Source organism: Rhinolophus sinicus, linkage group LG06 (genome assembly GCF_036562045.2).
Source record: "Rhinolophus sinicus isolate RSC01 linkage group LG06, ASM3656204v1, whole genome shotgun sequence".
Taxonomy (NCBI): Eukaryota; Metazoa; Chordata; class Mammalia; order Chiroptera; family Rhinolophidae; genus Rhinolophus; species Rhinolophus sinicus.
In genome coordinates this window covers 163,444,463-163,462,542 of record NC_133756.1, presented here as the reverse complement: position 1 = coordinate 163,462,542, position 18,080 = coordinate 163,444,463, and the positions used below count along the sequence as shown (strand labels likewise).

At 55.7% G+C, this 18,080-nt stretch overlaps 1 protein-coding gene across 10 annotated transcripts in view; it reads right to left on the bottom strand.

Annotated features, from left to right (window-relative positions):
* ANO1 (anoctamin 1) overlaps positions 1 to 18,080 on the bottom strand; it is a 155,482-nt gene that overhangs the window by 67,430 nt on the left and 69,972 nt on the right. For 9 of the 10 annotated variants that reach the window (XM_019755675.2, XM_019755679.2, XM_074336865.1 and 6 more), the window contains exons 2-3: positions 10,367 to 10,539; positions 1,799 to 2,131 (exon numbers count right to left, since the gene is read on the bottom strand). In XM_019755675.2, coding sequence (XP_019611234.2) covers positions 1,799 to 2,131; positions 10,367 to 10,539 — 506 coding nt within the window. Of the gene's footprint in view, positions 1 to 1,798; positions 2,132 to 10,366; positions 10,540 to 10,897; positions 11,029 to 18,080 lie in introns of those variants that run through there. The other variant, XM_019755681.2, reaches the window with a different exon arrangement.

Below are 18,080 nucleotides of genomic sequence, written 5' to 3'. Positions count from 1 at the left end.
GTTTTTGAAAAGATACGGCTCTCTTCTCCTTCCCGGGCACTGCTATTCCCACTTTCGTATGAGCAGTAATATCTGATATAATATTAACATCACTCAGGAAGAATTTGCTGTGTGCCAGATTCCAAGGTAAGCACTTTGCACTTTACTCACGATAACCCAGTGATGTAAACTGTTATTTCCACTTGACACACAGGGAAACTGAGGCCTGCATAGCTCGATACCTTGCAAAGGACAGATAGTCTGGGATCGGGCCAGGGTAGTGTGAACGACCAGACCTCGGAGGTCCTTTCAAGCCTCGTGAGGCTGCATAATTGTAGCCAGGAAAGAACGACAGAGACAGACAGTAAATCCCTTGGTCAACAGACAAAGCACACATCGCACTGAGCTCAAGGCCACAGCTCTGAAAGCCCCCTCCCGCGAAACGCCTCTCCTGCCTCGGATGGAGCCCGTCTGTCCCTCCAGTTATACAACGACATGCGGAAGGCAGGTCTGCATAGTAGCAGCATTGTTCCCGCAAAAAGTCGTAGGGCTGGCCGGACACAACAATGCAAAAGGTCAGTAAGAATCTCCTGCTCTCCTCCGAGCGGCCCCAGCTCAAGCCACAGAAATGCCAACACACACCTGCCTGCAGCTGCTGCCCCGAGTCAGGCACAGAGGCTCTCTGTAACCTCGTCAGGACCGAATCTTTGCTTCTAGATCGTCAGCGTGTTTTTAGGCCCCTCACACACCCTTGAAACTCCAAAGTTCCTGCGGCAGAAGTCACCACCCTGCTAGGCAGGCAGCCCCACCTCCAAAGGTGAACGGGACCCAGAGAGGTGCTCCGTGGGGAACACACAGTCCCTCGACCACAAGCTCAAGGTAGAAAGATGCCCCACCGTGCATGTCTATTGCTTTCAGGGGAAGTCCTCCGAACGGCATGAAATAGACTTCACACCCCAGGCTCCCTAACTGACCCTCAAAGGTATTTGTTATTTAAGGACACGGTGGGTCTCATCAGTGGAATAGCAAATCAGTACCAGCTTTTACTTTACACACTCACGGGTGACTGCTGACCTTCTCAGTTAGCCTGCTGACCCCTTGTTCTGCTCTTAGAGCGTTGGACAGACTTTCGCTGATTCTCAGTTAACACGCACAGGGAGGGCTCGCTGGGCTGGGGGCCTGTCCCCCAGTGCTCATGGAAGGCAGGGCCCCCATGCACAGAGAGGCTCAGGGGGTGGTGGGGAAGCAACAGCAAAGCAAGGGCTGCCGAAGTCCTTCTGTCCATCACCAGGGCAGCCCTGCTCACCAGGGTGTCGGCTTTCTGCTCTCCCCCGAAATCCTTCCCTTAGAAAGGTTCTCAGGCTTTGCCAGGGAACGGAGGTCCAGAAAACAGTGTTACTGTTGAGGGGTTTCAGCGCCCGAGGGCCCCAGCGATCAGTCAGACCCACCTCCTCATTTGACAGATGGAGAAACTGAGGCCCTGAGAAGGGCCAAGGTCGACTGCCAGGAAGCCTCCCAGGGGAGTCAGTTGGTCCTCTGCCCCTCTGACCAGGGAAGGAACTGACCAGAGCAGGAAATGCCTTGACCCCACAAGTCATCATTGCTAGGTCAGCCCCTTCCCTGGAGCACACGTGGCCCGGAGGGGGCTGGCCGGGGGCCCTCCAAAGCCGCCCGGGAGCAACTTGTGCCCAACCTCAACCAGAGCAGCATTGCCCTCCGCCATCTCTAAGCCCAGCTTAGAGCGAGGACAGACCCTGCGCTGCACGGCCCGCGCCAGCCACCCCGCCGCACCCGTGCCCACGAGAAGCAGGATACTTACGTCCTCGTCGTGCTCCAGCTCCAGGCCGGCCTCCCGGAGGTTCCCCTCGTACTCCTCCCTGCGGAACCGCTTGTCGTCCTCGTGGAAGTCTGCTGGGGGCTGCGGCTCGCCCGCTCCCACGGGGCCCCCCTTGCCGGGCAGCGGCTGGTCCTGCCGGAGGCTGCGGGCGGCCAGCGCCGTGTCGTTGTGTGGGACCCTCCTGGCCAGAGTGCGGTTGCCCGAGGGCCTCTTGTGATGGTACACCAGGACGTAGTCCACCTTGCGCTTCCCGTCCCTGAAGTACAGGCCATACTTGCACTCGGCGTCAGGGTCCACGGACAAAGAGTTCAGCAGCTGAGGGGGAAGAAAAGGCAAAGCCACTCACCGTCACGTTGTCCGCGACGGGTCTTCACGGGGCACGTGCTTCAAAGAGAACCACTTTGGCCACTCGCTCCTGCAATCACTCAACAAACAGCAAATGCCCACCAAGGGCCGAGGCAGCGTGAACACAGCACACAGGCCCTGCCTTCAGGCTGCTGCCATTCCAGAAAGGACATGTGCTGCGAGTGACACATGAAGATGTCACACATGCCAGGCATTCCCCCCCTCGGATCCAGAGCGGGCCGGCCATGAGGGACTGGGCAGCTCGCGAAAGGCCACGGCAAACCTGAGGGGTTGATGCCCAGAAAGTGCTGCTCACACACGGCGACAGGGTGGCAGGCAGACCAGAGCCTGCACGTCTCACCGTCTGGAGGCCAGCGTGTGCACAAGGTCGTGCCGAGGTGGCCGCAGGACCGTGACGGTGCCTGGGCCGGCTCTGCCTCTCACCAGCTCAGTGGTCGAGAAGCCAGGCACTCCCTGCGTTCATTTGGGTTCTCTCAAAAGCAGACCCCCAGGTGAGTGGTGGGGCTCAGCTGTTTATGTGGGAGGCGGTCTCAGGGGCCAGAGTGAAGATCAGGGGCCAGAGGTGGGGAACAGAGAGGGTCACTGCATGTATAGCCCTGCCTCGGTTTCCTTATCTGCCTGGGCAGCTCTGGGGGCCAATGAGGTAGGGACAGCAGGTGAAAAAGCAAGACCGCCACGCAGCTGCAGTGACGTCAGCTTCTGCTAATGTTAAACTCGAGTTTCTAGACCTCCCGTGGGACTTTGCTGGTTATGGAGGGCACGTGGGTTCATCGCAGGCTGGTCTTCAGAACTAAGAGAAGATAAATAAATCCATGCTGAGAAGTAGCCTGAGGGTGACTCCACACCGGGACCGTCCTCAGAGCTGAGCCCCAGCCCTACCCCGGCCCTCCTGGCTCCCTCACCACACACCAACACACACACTTCCCCTTCCTGCTGTCTGTCCTCAAGAAGCATGGAGTATGAGGCTGGCAGGTGGCTGAAGGCAGGCTCCCAACCCCGGTGGCCTGAGGACGGAGCTGTGCTGGGACTTCGCTGGCCTGGAGAGTCTCCCCACAGGCTCACTGGAGCCCAGATCAGAGATCGGGGTGGGGAGGGGTTTCCCTGCTGCACGAGGCCACAAAGGGCTGTGCATTTGTTCAGGAGAAGCAAGAGTCCCTCACTCCAGTAGTTAGTGGCAGGCTGTGCTGGCCAAAAGTGCCACCAGAACACCTGGAGGTGGGTCCCCATGTGATCAGGGTTAAAACTGTCAAGCATTCAGGGCAGCCAGAAGACAGGAGAGGAAGGAGACTGGGCGATGGTGGCGGCTGCACGGGGAAGGAGGAAGAAGGGGCGTTTGGGCAGGGCCTGGTGGCTGAGGTCTGCCCTGCCTTTTGGGGGTCAGGATGCTTTCACTCCCGGTTAGGGAGGACGCTGCCTCCTGGAGACTGGGTACTGCTCACAGCCTGGCAGGGCATGGCCAGCATCTGGAGCCTGCAGGGGGTAGACATAAGCAATCAACTTCGATGCACTGTAACACACGGCTCAGCACCGTCTTGGTGGTCTTCACAGGACCCGATACTGTGGACGCCTGGCTGGCCTGCTCCCACATGTCTCCCAGTCCAGAGACTGCCTGGTGCTTAGGGGCTAGGACCACACCCTTGAGGGTGGGCGACACTGGGAGGGCTCAGGGGGCAGGGAGTCCCAGCGTGGCCAGGGCAGCATTCGTGGAAGACCCCAGTATCTTTGGTGGGTCATATTTCGGGAGAGGTGGGAAAGAGTTGTTCTTCTCAATGCGTCAGGGAGGAAACTGAGGCCCAGTGAGGTGAAGGGCACCCGAGGTTACAGCCCAGCCTTGAATCCCATCTACACCCCTGAGGCACTCTGCCCCTCAATAGTAATGGGGACTCGGGGTGGTGCTGTTCCTTAGCACAGAGTAAGGACAGGACTGCGAAGGGCAGCAGCCGAGCCCAAGGCCCTGCATTCAGCCAGACCTGGCTCTCCGTTTGCGCTTGGTCCCTCTGCATCAACAAGGCCTCTACTGCTTTGGGCCTCAGTGTCCGCCTCTGTGAAATGGGAGGATAATGTACGTGGCCCCACTAGCGGCCAGGAGGGTTAACCAAGTCAAAGCATGCCAGTGCTGGGCAGACTCTCCATCTAATTCCTGGGACAGGTGCATGGGGGTCATCCCGGCACCGTGCCCTCGATCCTGGTGCCAATGTCAGAGGTTCATTGTCCTCCATATCTCAGGAATGTCAGAGAATTGCAGAGTCACGGTGAGTTGGCGGCTAGAGGTGGTTTCTCTCCTCCCAGTGCAGCGGGCAGAGGAGACAGACGTGTGGGCTGCCCAGGGAAGCCACCGGCCGGCACTCAGGAAATGAAGGTGCTGCCAGGCAGGGCAAGAGCGTGGGAGGCGGTCAGGCCATGGGGGACTCTCGGTCTCTGGTCAGGGCAGGGTGCGAGGGCACACCACCTGCTGCCAGCATCCTGGGCACTCCACACTCCAGCATCTCTACGAGAGGCTCATCTCTATTTTCCAAATGAAGACCTGCGATCTTCCGAGCTGAGCCATGTACAGCTTCCACGGGCTGAATGTCCACCTCGTGTCCTGCCTGCACCGCCCCCTGCTTCCTCCCCTGCCTCCTGCCACCTGGGGCTACACTGGAGTCAGGACATCCTCCTCGCTTTGCACGGGCTGCGTTCCTTACCTGCATGTCCTTCCTTCCTTCTCTGTGCTTTGTAATTTTATCCAGCTTCCAGGGCACGGGACAAACCTCCCTGACCACTCCAGTCGGGCAGGTCTCATGTGCTGGGACTGCCTTGGAACCTTCCACACATGAGCTCCTAACTCACAGGGGCCACTAAGCTGGGTGACAGGATCCCTGAGGCCTGACACACCTCCATCCGGAAACTGCTATGCACATGGCGGGCTCGCCACCTGGCCCCGTCGATGCCCCTGGTTGGCTGGCGTAATGGCTAATACTGAACAAAGTAGGACAAACAACCCCTTAGAGAATGGGGAGGAAATTCAGAGAGACCCATCAAGCCAGAGAGCAGGGGAATCATCGTAGGGAGCAGCCCCAAACTCCCCACCAGCACGAGACAGGAAGTCGTTACCAAGTTCAACACTGAACGATGACTGTGCACTGGGGCCTGATTGAGGACACTCAGGCCTGACAGTCTGGGGAGCACGGAAACATCCCCTCAACATCTCCTCCCACCTGAGCAGCAGCACAGACGCCTGATCAAGAGTGGGTGTCCTCCTGCCTGGTTCGAAGACCAGCTCTGCCACTGTATGTCTTCCCAGACATACATGACAATGTCACTGTCCTCTGGATCCAGCCCTCTTTGTAAAATGAGGGCCAGGGGAATAACAGACCCCCCTCATCGGCTATGACTTCCCTTATACGGTTGTTGGAAGGATTGAACTTGTTAATATGAAGGCCTGACAATTAAGTTTGTGAACTCGTTGCAACACTGTTGCTAACCTTTTTTGATATCAAAGGGATTATTCATTATGCATTTGTACCAACTGGACAAACAGTTAACCAAGTTTACTATTTAGAAGCGCTGAAAAGGCTGCATGAAAAAGTTAGACGACCTCAACTTTTCGCCAACAATTCACGGCTCTTGCATCACGACAATGCACCAGCTCACACAGCACTGTCTGTGAGGGAGTTTTCAGCCAGTAAACAAATAACTGTATTGGAACACCCTCCCTACCCACCTGATCTGGCCCCAACGACTTCTTTCTTTACCTGAAGATAAAAGAAATATCAAAAGGAAGACATTTTGATGACACTCAGGACATCAAGGGTAATATGACGACAGCTCTGATGGCCATTCCAGAAAAAGAGTTCCAAAACTGCTTTGAAGGGTGGACTAGGCGCTGGCGTTGGTGCATAGCTTCCCAAGGGGAGTACTTCGAAGGTGACCATTGTGATATTCAGCAATGAGGTATGAGGCACATTTTCTAGGATAGTTCACAAACTTAATTGTCAGACCTCATATGTGTAGCATTTACCATAGGGCCTGGCATATGGTGAACCCTCAACAGCAGTTTGATCTAATTGGGATCTGAGACACAGCACAAAGAACTAGGGGAGGACAGGGGAAAACAATCTCATGGTCAAAATGGACCACAAGTGAAAGATGGTGGCAGTGCCAAACTTAGATTTTAAAGTTACAGAAAGGGAGCTGGATGCATTGCCGGGATCAGCAGGAGGCAGAACCAAGCACTGATATGAGAGTCCCCAATCTAACCCCTAACACACACACATACACACACACACACACACACACACACACCCCTGGCCCTGTCACTGATTTGTTGCACAATCCCAAGCAAGTTGCTTTGTGTTTTTAGTGTTGGCTTTATAAAATGGGGATAATCCTGCCTGACTAAGTGTAAGGGGAAGTTAGCAACCTTTGAACAGAAAGTATGGACTCTCTTCTTACCCTACTAGACATGGGCTGGGAGTTCCTCAGGGTCTGGAGAGAAATTCTGAGTGGGCTTAGAGGGGGTGGGGAGGTAGCCACACCATGAGGACCACAGAGGTCGCCGTGGAGGCCATGTGACCTTACGGACCCTCCCACGGAACAGTGGAGTGGGTACTTTTCCTATGGCGGACAGGACGAAAGTGTAGATTTAACTTGCAGTGGGATGATGTGGGTTAGACTGCATGCATAACTTCCCACCTCAAAGCTTGAGAAAGCTTTAGAATGTTCTCCTTTCTTGTCCTTAAGAAAGAGGCAGGCAACCCCACAGGGCACCGTGCTTGTGGAATGAATGAATGCATGTGAGTGAATGACAGAGGCTTGGCTTTTGCACACTGTTACTGGTGGGGGCCCCCAGATCAAGGATACAGAAGCTGAGACCCAGCCAGACCAGCAACTTAAACATGATTCTCCCCAGCGCTGAGCCTCAGTTTTTCTCATATCGGTGAGATGGGGACAAAACGGCTCCTGGACATAGGTCACCGATTCTTGTGAGGGCTAAGAGTGAGGGGAGTTCTGGAAGTATTTGAAGATTAGCCCCCGGAATATTTGGGTGGAAGTGCTCCTGGATAGAGCTTCCCGGGGGAACAGAAAAATGGTGGAAGAGAAATAGCTCCCTGAGGTCCTGTGGGACGATGGCAGGGGACAAAGGTCCTACCACAAACAGGGAGAGGGCAGCCTACATATGTCTGATCCACACCTGCCTGTCCAAACTCTTTCCCTTAACCTGGAGAACAGGGCGGAAGAGGGGACCGAAGCCCTGTGTCCACCTGAGATGCTGGACTGGGACCCCATGCATTCGTTTATTTGGCTTCTGACCTGGAGTTGGCGCTCCAGGAGCTGAATTCACACATTCTTGTGACATAGCCAAAGTTGGGTAAGTGTCAATGACCATTCCTGGGGAACCTCCTACACTTGCTTTTTCTGAAAGGGGGGAAATGAAATCAGTGACCTGCACATTTTCTTTTGGTTTTGATTTCAGATCTGAGGGCTACATCCCTCTTAGACTTCATTTTATGCCCCCAATGTTTCAATTAAGTCACTAGCACTACATCACAATTTCTGATGATCGGGCCAATTCCGTAACCTATCAACACATCGCCTGCAGTTGCAGATAAGCAGGGAAGCGCTCTTATCTCGCAGGCAGGCAGTTCCCAGCAGGTGCCTGGCTGGGGTGTCTGGACTTGTCAGGCACACAGGTCCCGGGCCACTGACACATGTCAATTTGAAGGAAGAAAGTGGAAACACTCAAAGATGAACAAAGGACACTTAATAAAATAAATTGCATCCAACCTGGCCTCTGGCTTTTGAGTCATTTCTTACACCTCTTTGTACAGAAACGATGAAGTGACTTTTACCCCTGAACTTGGGAATGGCAGAGAGGAGAGGCACAGAGACATGAGTGGGGAACCACAGCCTGCATGGGATAGGCTTATTCTGACAGCCGATTTAAATCACGTCGTATTTGGGGTGCCTGTCTGGAACCCTGCGCATATGGGGTGCCTGTCTGGGAACCTGTAGGAACTTTCTGAAATGCAGCCCACGCCCTCTGGCCTTTACATGCACAGAACCGCTGTCACTGGGTGACTCAAAATAACGACTGAGCAATAATTATTGGCTTCGGCTGTGGCAGGGATGCCCTGGGAGGTTCTCCCGTCATGCTGCCTGCCTGCACAGACAGGCCCCCGGCTCCGGGAACTGCTGCTTCCAGCCTGTTACAGCCACTGCTCCTTCTGCAGTCAGTGCCACAATTCACAGCCCTTCAAGCCTGTGAGACCTGAAACCTGTGTGTGCACAATAAGAGTCTCATCTGGGCTTGTCTGCGTGTTTCCAGACTGTGAAGACCTTGAAGGAAGGGCCCAGTTGCAGGCTTTGAGGCCCTCACTAGGGTTTGGGGGAGGCAGTTTCGGGATCCGGATAAACACGAGGTCCCGGAACTAAGACTCCAGAGCAAAGGGCCATTGGTGAAGATCTCCATTTCTTATTTCAGGTTGAATAGGACCTACCTCTGGAATGCCCGTTTCTCTCCATGTCCTTGGCTGCCACCATTATCTCAGGCCTCCTAACTGGTGTCCCATGTTCCTACCTCTGGGTCTTCGCATGTTCAAGTTCTTTGTCAGAACCCCCACCACCCCAGCACGAGTATAACTAGCCCCTTCTCCACAATGTCCATTCCTCTGGCAGGCTGCCGATGGCCACCTCCTTTTGTGTCTTGGTCCCTCCTACCTCTCTTCCCAGCTGATGGGTGACTGGGAACAGGTCATCTGTCCCTTCTTGGTTCCAGTTTCCTCATCTGTAGTAAGAGCACCTACCCCATACAGTTGTTCTAAGAATTAAATGAGCTAATATGCAGTGACTGGCCCAGCGCTATGGAAGTGTCCCTTGCCACTCTCCTGGGTAAGGTCCCATCACTGCTCCTTAAGCCCCAGATGGGCACAGCTTCCCTGTCTCAACGCCTGTGGGGTGCCCAGTGTCCAGTACGGCCTGGCACATAGCAGGCACTCCGTGTTGTTGAAATGATGCCCCTGAACTTCTCACGCCTAACAGTATTTCTCTTAGGCAGACACCCTCTCCATCAGTGCTGCTTCCCGACGCTCCCTGCACCTCTGTGCAAGTCCAGCTGCAGAAGAGCCCCCAAATGCCCACAAGGAGTCCCAGTTGTGACCCCAGAGTGGGAGGAGGCCTGCCGGTCTCTGCCCTGCATCGGTCCCACCCTGCAGGCACTTCCCTGGATGCCCATGTCCAGCCCTGAGGTTAGAGCAGCAGGGTAGGGCAATCCTCTGCTTGGTCAGCCTGAGCAAAGGGCTGGGGTGTTGGCATCGCCTGGGCGGGGGCCTTGGCAGTGGCTGTAGGGGGATGGGGAGTCTGTTCTCTGGTCCCAGAGGAGCAGATGTGGGTTCCCCCAGCTGAGGGTTCTGGTCTCAGCCGGTCCCTCTTTGGGGCAAACCTTGTTCTAACATTAAGCCAAATCCCTTATGAGAGAATTCTGCCCTCTAGGTATCCCTACCACAGCTGGGAGAGGCCGCAGGGAGAATGGTGGGGGCAGCGGGGGACCCCTACTCCCCAGCCGCGTGGCCGGCTCGACGCTGGCCCACGTGCCCCGGGTACCACCCGGATGGGGTGTGGGCGCAGGGTTGGGTCGGGACCAGCGCGTAAAGAAGTCTGACAGGCCAGCGCCCCCCTGCTGCCCTGGGCGTTGGGAACTCCATACCGGGCCCCACGCTCTGGGAACTCCCCACACCCCGGGCAGGTGAGGGAGACACCAGCGGGTTGAGCCCCAGAGGGTCGCAGCTGTCGCCAGAGGGTGGCGGCGCGGAGGGGCCTAGAGGCTGCCACCCTCCCCCGGCGATGCGGCTCCCCCAACCCCCACCTCGGCTGCCCCAATGGGCACCAACGGGAAGGGAGTGTCCCACCCAGGGCCCAAGCCACGCGCTAGGGCTAGGACTCCCGGCCCCGGGCAAAGCGGCGGCGAGGCGAGCCAGGACGCGGAGCCCAGCGGCCGGTCAGGGACGCCGCGGTGACCCGGTGGGCGCCGCGCCTCGGACGCGTAGAGCGCAGACCGTGTGCTTGTCGGCCGCCAGTTCCCACGTGCGCGAGTGGAAGCCCCCCCACGTCCCGCGCCCCGCGAGGCGCGGCCATCCCCGTGCTGCTTTCCCCGGGCGCGGCGCAGGTGCGCGGCCCTCCTGCCCGGTCGCGGCCGCCCGCACTCACCGTGCCCTCGGACGGCAGGTAGCCGATGTCCTCGATGGCGCAGATGTTGATGATATGGACGCTGCGGTCCTCGGCCGGGAGCGTCGAGTACTTCTCGTTGACCCTCATCGTGGCCGCCTGTGCGCCGGGACCGCCGGGCGGCGCGCCCTCCCCATCCACGGCCCCGGCGGCCTCTGCAAGCGGACACGGCAGCGTTCGCGGCGGGCGCGCTCGCTCGCTCCCTCGCAGGGGGCCGGGCCTCCCGCTCCGCCCGCCGCCCTCGGCCTCCCGCGGCCCCGCACCCCGTGCGCCCACCCTGCCGGGCAGCCCGCCCGACTCCTTTCCTTAAAGATACAAGCGCTCTGCGCCCGCTCGGGGCCCGGGCGGCGGCCGCGGGTCAGATTTTCCGTAGAAATTTAAACACAGGAAGAAAGTATTACGTTCCTGCGGGCCCCCTCCAAGTTTTATTTTTATCCGGGGAAGGAGCCCCTTGGATTTTTTTGAGGGTGGCCAAGGTTTCATACTTGGGAGGAAACTTCCTGCAGCCCCCACCTTAAATAAAAGTCTCCAAAACTCTCACTTCTGTGTGGAGTCGGCTTGCAGGGGAGAGCCGCTTCTGAGAATGTAGTCAGGAATGTTCTCCCTGCCCCTTCCCCCTCCACCCGCTGGCGTACTCCTGCTGTCACTCAGTCTCACCTCCTCCGAGGAGCCTCCCCTGCTTTCTTCAGGCCCGCCCTCCCCAGCTTGTCCTGGCCCCTTGCGCGGCCTTAGCATCTATCCAGGACCCCTCAGGTTGCCGGCAGCCCCCACGTATGGAATGATTAGAAATCTGTGAGCAGGCACGACCAGAATCCTTACACAGCTCATCTCATTTAACCCCACACCTGGTCCTTATTTTGTAGAAGGGGATGGGGGCTTCCAAGGCCAAGGAAAGGGTGGGGTTCATGCCCAGTTGCCTGTGAGTACTCCTTGAACGACTCGCTACTGCCTCCCTGAGGGAGGGATGGTGCGTTTGAACGCTCTCCTCCCAGGATCAGCAGGGGCCTGGCACACAGTAGGTACTCCTCAGGACGGGTTTTTAATCCTCCGCCCTGGCACAGGGTGGGTGAAAGTCTCCAGGGGCAGCCACACCAGGTTTAGCCCCCAGGGACCACACTGGCAATGCTGCCCAGTGGGAATTGTCTCCCTTTCCTCTGACTCTCTGTATCCTGTTAGTTCGTCAAAGTGTGTGCCAAATGCCACCTCCTCCAGGAAGCCGTCCTGGATTTCCCTTTACCCAAGCACTCAGGCCCAAGAACCTGCCTGCACTTCAACTACAGTACTTCCTTTATGCTACCTCATTTTACAGAGGGTTCATACAGTTGGTGTTCAATAACTGCTTGTTGGATGGCCGCTGAGGAACAGTCAGGGCCTACAGAGCCCTGAATGTTACAAAACTGCCTTCCAAGGTCATGATGTCATCAGCATGCCGTGGTTCCAAGGGTGGATTCTGGAATTAGGCTGGGGTGGGGGCAATGGGATGGAGCCTGGTTCCAGCTCTGGCACTTCCCAGCCCTGTGACCTTGGGAGAGTCTCCTTAGCCTCACAGAGCCTCTGCCTTCTCCCCCACAGCCTCCAGGGTGTGTCTGGCTGCAGCTCCACACCCAACACAAGGGGAAGCTGGGCAGTGGTGGCCACTGTTACTACTGCTGTCATCCTGTCACTGTCATGGTCTCCCCTCCCCCCTCTGCCTCTCATGCAGGTTCAAGTTTGTGAATTTCTTGAACTTGGAGAGATGCAGGAAGGTTAGCCCGTCCTTGGGCTGGCCTTGCCAAGAGGCGCTGCATGGCCCTAAAGGACCCTTTGTCTGCACCTTGGACAGCGAGAGCAGCGTTGGAGACATGCGCTAGGCGGGCCAAGTCCCCGCCGGAAACAGCTGTCCACGGTCTCTGCCATGCCAGGGAGACCCGGTCCCTAAAAGTTCAAGTTTTCAGGACAGGGAAGAATCACACACACACACACACACACACAGTATTATATAACTTCATTGTCTTATCCTTGCTGGTAAAGAACAAAGATTGTGTAGCTGTAATATCGTCTTTCTAAATTTATTTTCAAGTCGCAAAGGGTTTTGCAGAAATATACAACGTATAATTTGTGAAAAAGAGTAAATATAATTCCTTAGTTCTGGGTACATTGGCATTCCCAAATGTTTAGGAAGTGACACTTGACTTCTGACCCTGAGAGGGCTCTGGGGCTTCGTGTTTGGGCCATTTTGGGCGCTACAGGGTGGGCGACAGTCTCTTAGGCATCGCAGCTCCCTGCTTCCTCCTGGGGCAGTGACTGTATGGCTTTGCCCAAGAAATTGTTTCACTTCTTGTTTCCGTAATTTATGTTGTAGCCAGGTATTCAGCACATCTGCTTGCTGTAAAGCATCATTTCCTTGGCCATATCTCAGTCGACTCCCTTGCTTTGCCTTCTCCTGCCGTCTGCTTCCCTTCGCCCCTCCCCCAGTCTTCCCAGGTGGACAGTGTGGAATTGCTTCAGCAAAGGGAGGGGAGATGCAGGCAGGGTGGCCTCTGCACAGGACAGGTGAGAGGATGGGCCAGAAAGGACCAATTCTGTCCCCAGGCCACTTATAGCCAGGCCAGGAGTTCTTGGATGTCGGGATTTCAGGGACAAACAAAAAATAAAAACGACATGCCCCCAAAATCGTGGAGGAGGAATGAGATTCTTCTACGTTATTTCCCAAGTTAGAGGACTTGAAAGAGTTCGTTTCATTCTGGTGGTGGTTTCGGCTGTCTCACGTGGGCTACCTTTTGGGATTCTGTCTTTACTCCGAGTCTCTGACTGCTTATAAACAGGCCCTATAGATCAACTGTTGCATTAATACGGAATGTTCTGCTTTTTGACTCAATGATTCTCATCATTAAAAATCCAAAGGGACAGATTTTACCAGTAGAATTAATTCCTGGCTCATGAATTAGTAAAAACCAGTCTCATTAGTTTAAATGCTATATTTGATTAAGGGACGTTCTGGGCTGTTGTTTTGCCACCCGTTGCCCTTCCGTGTCACTGGGATCTCACCCACAGTTAGCCATTTACGTCTTTGCTGACATTTCAATACTCACCATGAGTACAGGCACAGAGTGACAGGGACATAGGAGACAACTGAGCAAATGTCGGGAGAATGTCACCCTTGTTAGCGGCCCTTTCCAGCAGTGTTTTATTTTCAACATCAGTTTCTCCTCCTTGGCTGCCCACAAGAAAGAACATCTTGCTCTCTGCCTCGCGGCACATGTCTGAGCACTCCCCAGGCCATCTCCATCTTAGTGAAAAGGTGACCAAACCACGCTCTGCAAAGCGTGGCAGAACCATACCCTCTGCCTTGCCTGGCCGGGGGACCTGGGTCAGGCGTTACTTCAGCGGTGGTCTCTTCTAATATGGAGGTCTGGGGCTTCTCAAGCTCGGCACTGCCGCAAGTGAGGCCGGAGAGGCCTTTGTCTTAGGGGCCGGCCTGTGTCCTGTGGCATGTGGAGCTGGTAGCACCTTCCCCTCCCAGGGTGACAGCCAAAAATGTTTCCAGACATTGTTACATGTCCTCTAGGGGCATGCACCCTCAGGGAAGACCTGGGGGAGGGGGAGAAGGGGATGATCTGCTTATCCTATATTTGTCAGATGAGAATGCGCAGGCCTGGGGAGGTGACGTGCTGGGCTTGAGGTCACAGTCCAGAAAGCTTTGGCCTTAAATCTAGGTCTCCTCACCACCCCCTCTGTGCCGCCAAACTAGGGCTCTTTCCTTGAAGTGAACACACACACACACACACACACACACACACACACGGAATTAGAGAGGTGGGCATTTGGTTTGTTCTGCCCTCCGTTGGTGGAGGGGTGGTACCATGTCCAGGGGGCTCTGTCCCTTGGCCCTGGCCACCCCTGCACAGGACAGCTTTGTCCCCAGCACGGATCTCTGCACTCAGAGGTGCTAAATAAATGCTACTGACTCACCACCAGTCCAGGGTGGGGAAGGAGCATGGAAGAAGTGATCGGCTCATGACTCAGGGCTACTGTGAGCACCAACGGCCACCATCCAGCTCCCGCGCTGGCTCTGTGCCCCTTTAGAGCTTCCGGTGGGCAACCCATGTAGGAAAGCAACAAACCCCAAACAGGTATGTGACTTAATGCGCTAAAAGTGACTGGGGATGTAATTACACCCGGGGAAGACGTGCCTGGGGAATTTATAACAGAGATGGTGGGCGGGAGACCGGACCGCTGTCATTTCCTTCCCTTGCATGATGTCAGAACCCCCGAGCCGAGAACTGCAAGCTGAGCTGGACGGGGAGGCTCTGCGGGCACAGAAACTGCCAGCCCAGCGTCCTGGAACGCAGCCCAAGCATGAAGTTCTGTCTGGGGGATTTTTTCCCCCCAACAGAATCCATGGGTGTTGTTTCCATCCCAGGGTTTTCAGAAGCTTTATGTGTTTCCTTAACCCAAGGCCCGCCTTCTGAGAATTCCTAAGAACTCTAAAACACACCCTGGTTAGGTTAGAACCCACCAGCTCAGCCGGCCGCCACCTCCTCCTGGAAGCCTCCCTGGTCCCGTCCACTCAGTTGCATTACTCGCGTTTGTTCTGCTGGCTCCTCTTGGGGCTCTGTCCAGGCACTCCGGCCCGTTTCTGTCCCCCCACCCTCATGTCTCCTTCGTACTTTCTGCACTCAGCACCCCTTCCCCGTCCTGGTCCTGGCACACTACAGATGTCCCGTTTGTGTTTATTTTACAAGCAGTGGTATAGGGCTTCCTGCTCAGCACTGTGCTAAGCTGTCTACAAATACTCGGTTTCTTAGGCAATTAACCCCGTCTGCAAGTGGCTTCACACAGAGGCCCCCAGCCCGGAGGGGGGGTCCCTGCCTTGGAGGTGTGGGGAGAAGTCAGACTGTCTCAATAGCTCCTTCCTCCCGAGTGACCCTGCGGGAATCACAGCATTAACTCCATGAGGACAGACACCTCGCCTCCCTTAAGCATCCCGGCCAGTGGGGGATGGGGGTGAGGGTGGGGGACTGGGACACCCTCCCTGCAGCAGAACAAGGCTGAGCCAGCGGCTGGACCACTCTGCCCAGCAGAGTGTGGAAACTCCGCGTCACGGCTCGCTGACTCCACGCTTCTCAAAAGGAAAGTCTTGTCCGCTGGTTAATTCCTCTTCCAGGCTCTTGAAAGAATAAAAGAACTTCAGACTGCCCTGCTCTGAGTAACAGCGATCGCCTTTCTTTCTTTATTTCATGGAGGCCCCCAAGAGAACAAAGGACGTCCGTGTCCCAGGCAGAAGGAATCTCCTTCTGAGCTTGACCCACTCTGCAGAGGCAGGGCCTTCCTCCCGAGATGTGCGGTCTCCCCAGCCCCACGAGCCTCTGACGGGTCAGGACCAGGTCCGCTGGCTGAAGGCTGCTTGAGGCCCCTAGGCTGGGAGCCAGGATGGAACTGGAGGTGCTGCCCTGCGGAGAGTGTGTGCACACAACTGAAGTGGCTCTTGTCACACAGCCCCACTGTCCTGCATCCTGTACTGGGTGCTGGGGCAGGGGTGGGGGTGGGGGCACCACACCTCGTCACTGCTCCCCTGGGGTCAGTGACTCTGAGCAGCTTCCCTAAAGATCCATTTCTAGGGAGGCCGGACCCTGTGTCACAGGCACTGGCTGCAGCCTGTCTTGCTCCAGAGGGGATCCTCTTGGACCAGTGTGGCCTCATGCAGCTTTCCCAAAGACCAAGCAAAGCCCGAGCTCCCTGGACAGACAGGACAAGGCTTAGGTGTCCGTATGGGACGATCCGGATGCTTTCCTGTGAGACCCCAAAAGCGGAATAAAAGATCTTCCGGGTTTCTGTGGGGCCACGGATGGTCTTTCCCTGGAAGCCTTGGCCTCCATCTGTGCCTTCATGTGCCTATGACTTGGGGCCAGTTCTGTTTTGTGTCAGGGCCGCCGCTAGGTCTAGGGTCTCCGTCCTGCCGCTGAGTGGGCCGCGGGCGTCTGTGGGGCGGTGGGGGGGACACTCCGCGCCCTGTATTCCCAGGGCCTGCCTGCTGGGTACCCAGCCCAAAGCAGTGGCCCAGTGTTTGCGGGAGACATGAAGGAGCCAATGAACCAGAAGCCTCAGCAGCACGGCTACCGATCTTCCTGACCCCACACTGCGGATCAGAATCTTGAACCTCCACCAGGTTCCACTCAGGAATCATCCCCTCAAGGGAACTTTTCAGTGTCCTCGCGGAGGGCGTGCCTGGGCCCTACAGCATGTCACTGTCCAACAGGAACGTGACAGGAGACACACAGGTAATGGAGATATTCCAGCAGCCCCATTAGAAAGTAAAAGTAATCAGGTGCGATTAATAAAAACATGCATGTAGCCTAGTCTATAAAAATACTATCTTTTCAGCATATAATCAACATAAAAAGTATCAATGAGGCATTCGACCTTCTTCGTCCCCCAGTGTGTATTTTACACTCACAGCACACCCTGGTTCAGACAAGCCATGTGTCAAGGGCTCAAAGCCACGCGTGACCCGGGGACAGTTTAGCCACAGAGCCTCTTCCTATTACTGACGGAAAACCAATTGATGGCTTTTAATTTCTGCTTTCTGTTTCTTTCTGTTGTCTAAGATTTCTGCAATGAACACAGATTGGTTTTATCATCAGGAAAAGGGTGACTATTATTGAAAACACTGACATGCTGTGTACCCTGCAGGCTTACACCAGACCCTTTTATTGTTTAAGGAAAAATGGCCAATGTATCGGATTTTTATCTGTACAGCACCAATTTAGAGAAAACCACTCCTGCCTAAGGGCCAGTTGGCCGCACATTCCTGAAACATTTTGACAGAGTAGTGTTCAGTTTCAAAACATATCTGATTACACAGCTGGTCACATGGGCTTTCCATGGAGGAGGTGAGCGAGCTCTCTGTGTCGAGACCAAGAGAAGTCCACCTGGCCCCCTAAGGGTTCCCGTGCTAAGTGTCTGCAGCACGGATCAGCTGTGCGCCTCCCCGTGAAGGGAACCAATGCTGCAGCGGGGTGCGGACAGCGGTGTGGGGGGGCAGGCTGGCTGAAAGGACAGGCCAAGTGCACGAGGTAGGGTTGTCTGACCAAGCCGCCTCCCCGAGGACTCCTGGGCACGGGGGTCCGGCCAGTGCTCAAGCAGGTAGGTGCCCGAGAAGGAGACAGCCCAGGCGCCTGTGCCCTGGTTCTTTTGATCGCACCACGATGGCTGGCTGGGGGTTCATTCATTCTCTCACCCGTGATTTACTCACTCATTCATTAACTCATTCATCCAATTCATCTGCTTACCCATCATTTGTTCATTAATCCACTCATTTACGCGCGCATCCCCTGGCTCATGCGTTCACTCACTCACCCATCAGTCGTTCGCTCACACGTTAGTGGGCTCACCCACTCACTCTCACGCACTCGCTGTCTTACTACCCCCCCCCCCCGTCCCCTTCCCAGCTTCACTCTTCTCCATAGACTTTACCGCCTTCCATCTACCGCATAAGTCACTTCATGATCTTGTTTGTTCTCTGCCCACCCCCCACGTCAGATCCAGGCTATTTTGTCATGATTTAATGGCTCCAGATTCTAGCCTGAAAATGACACCAGAAGTGTGCTCTAGGAGCCTAGGGAAAAGGCACAGAGTTGGGCCAGTTATTCAACGAGTTTTCCTCTTAAGCATATTTACTAAGGTCCGACTATGTGCAACCCCTGGGCTGTGAGCC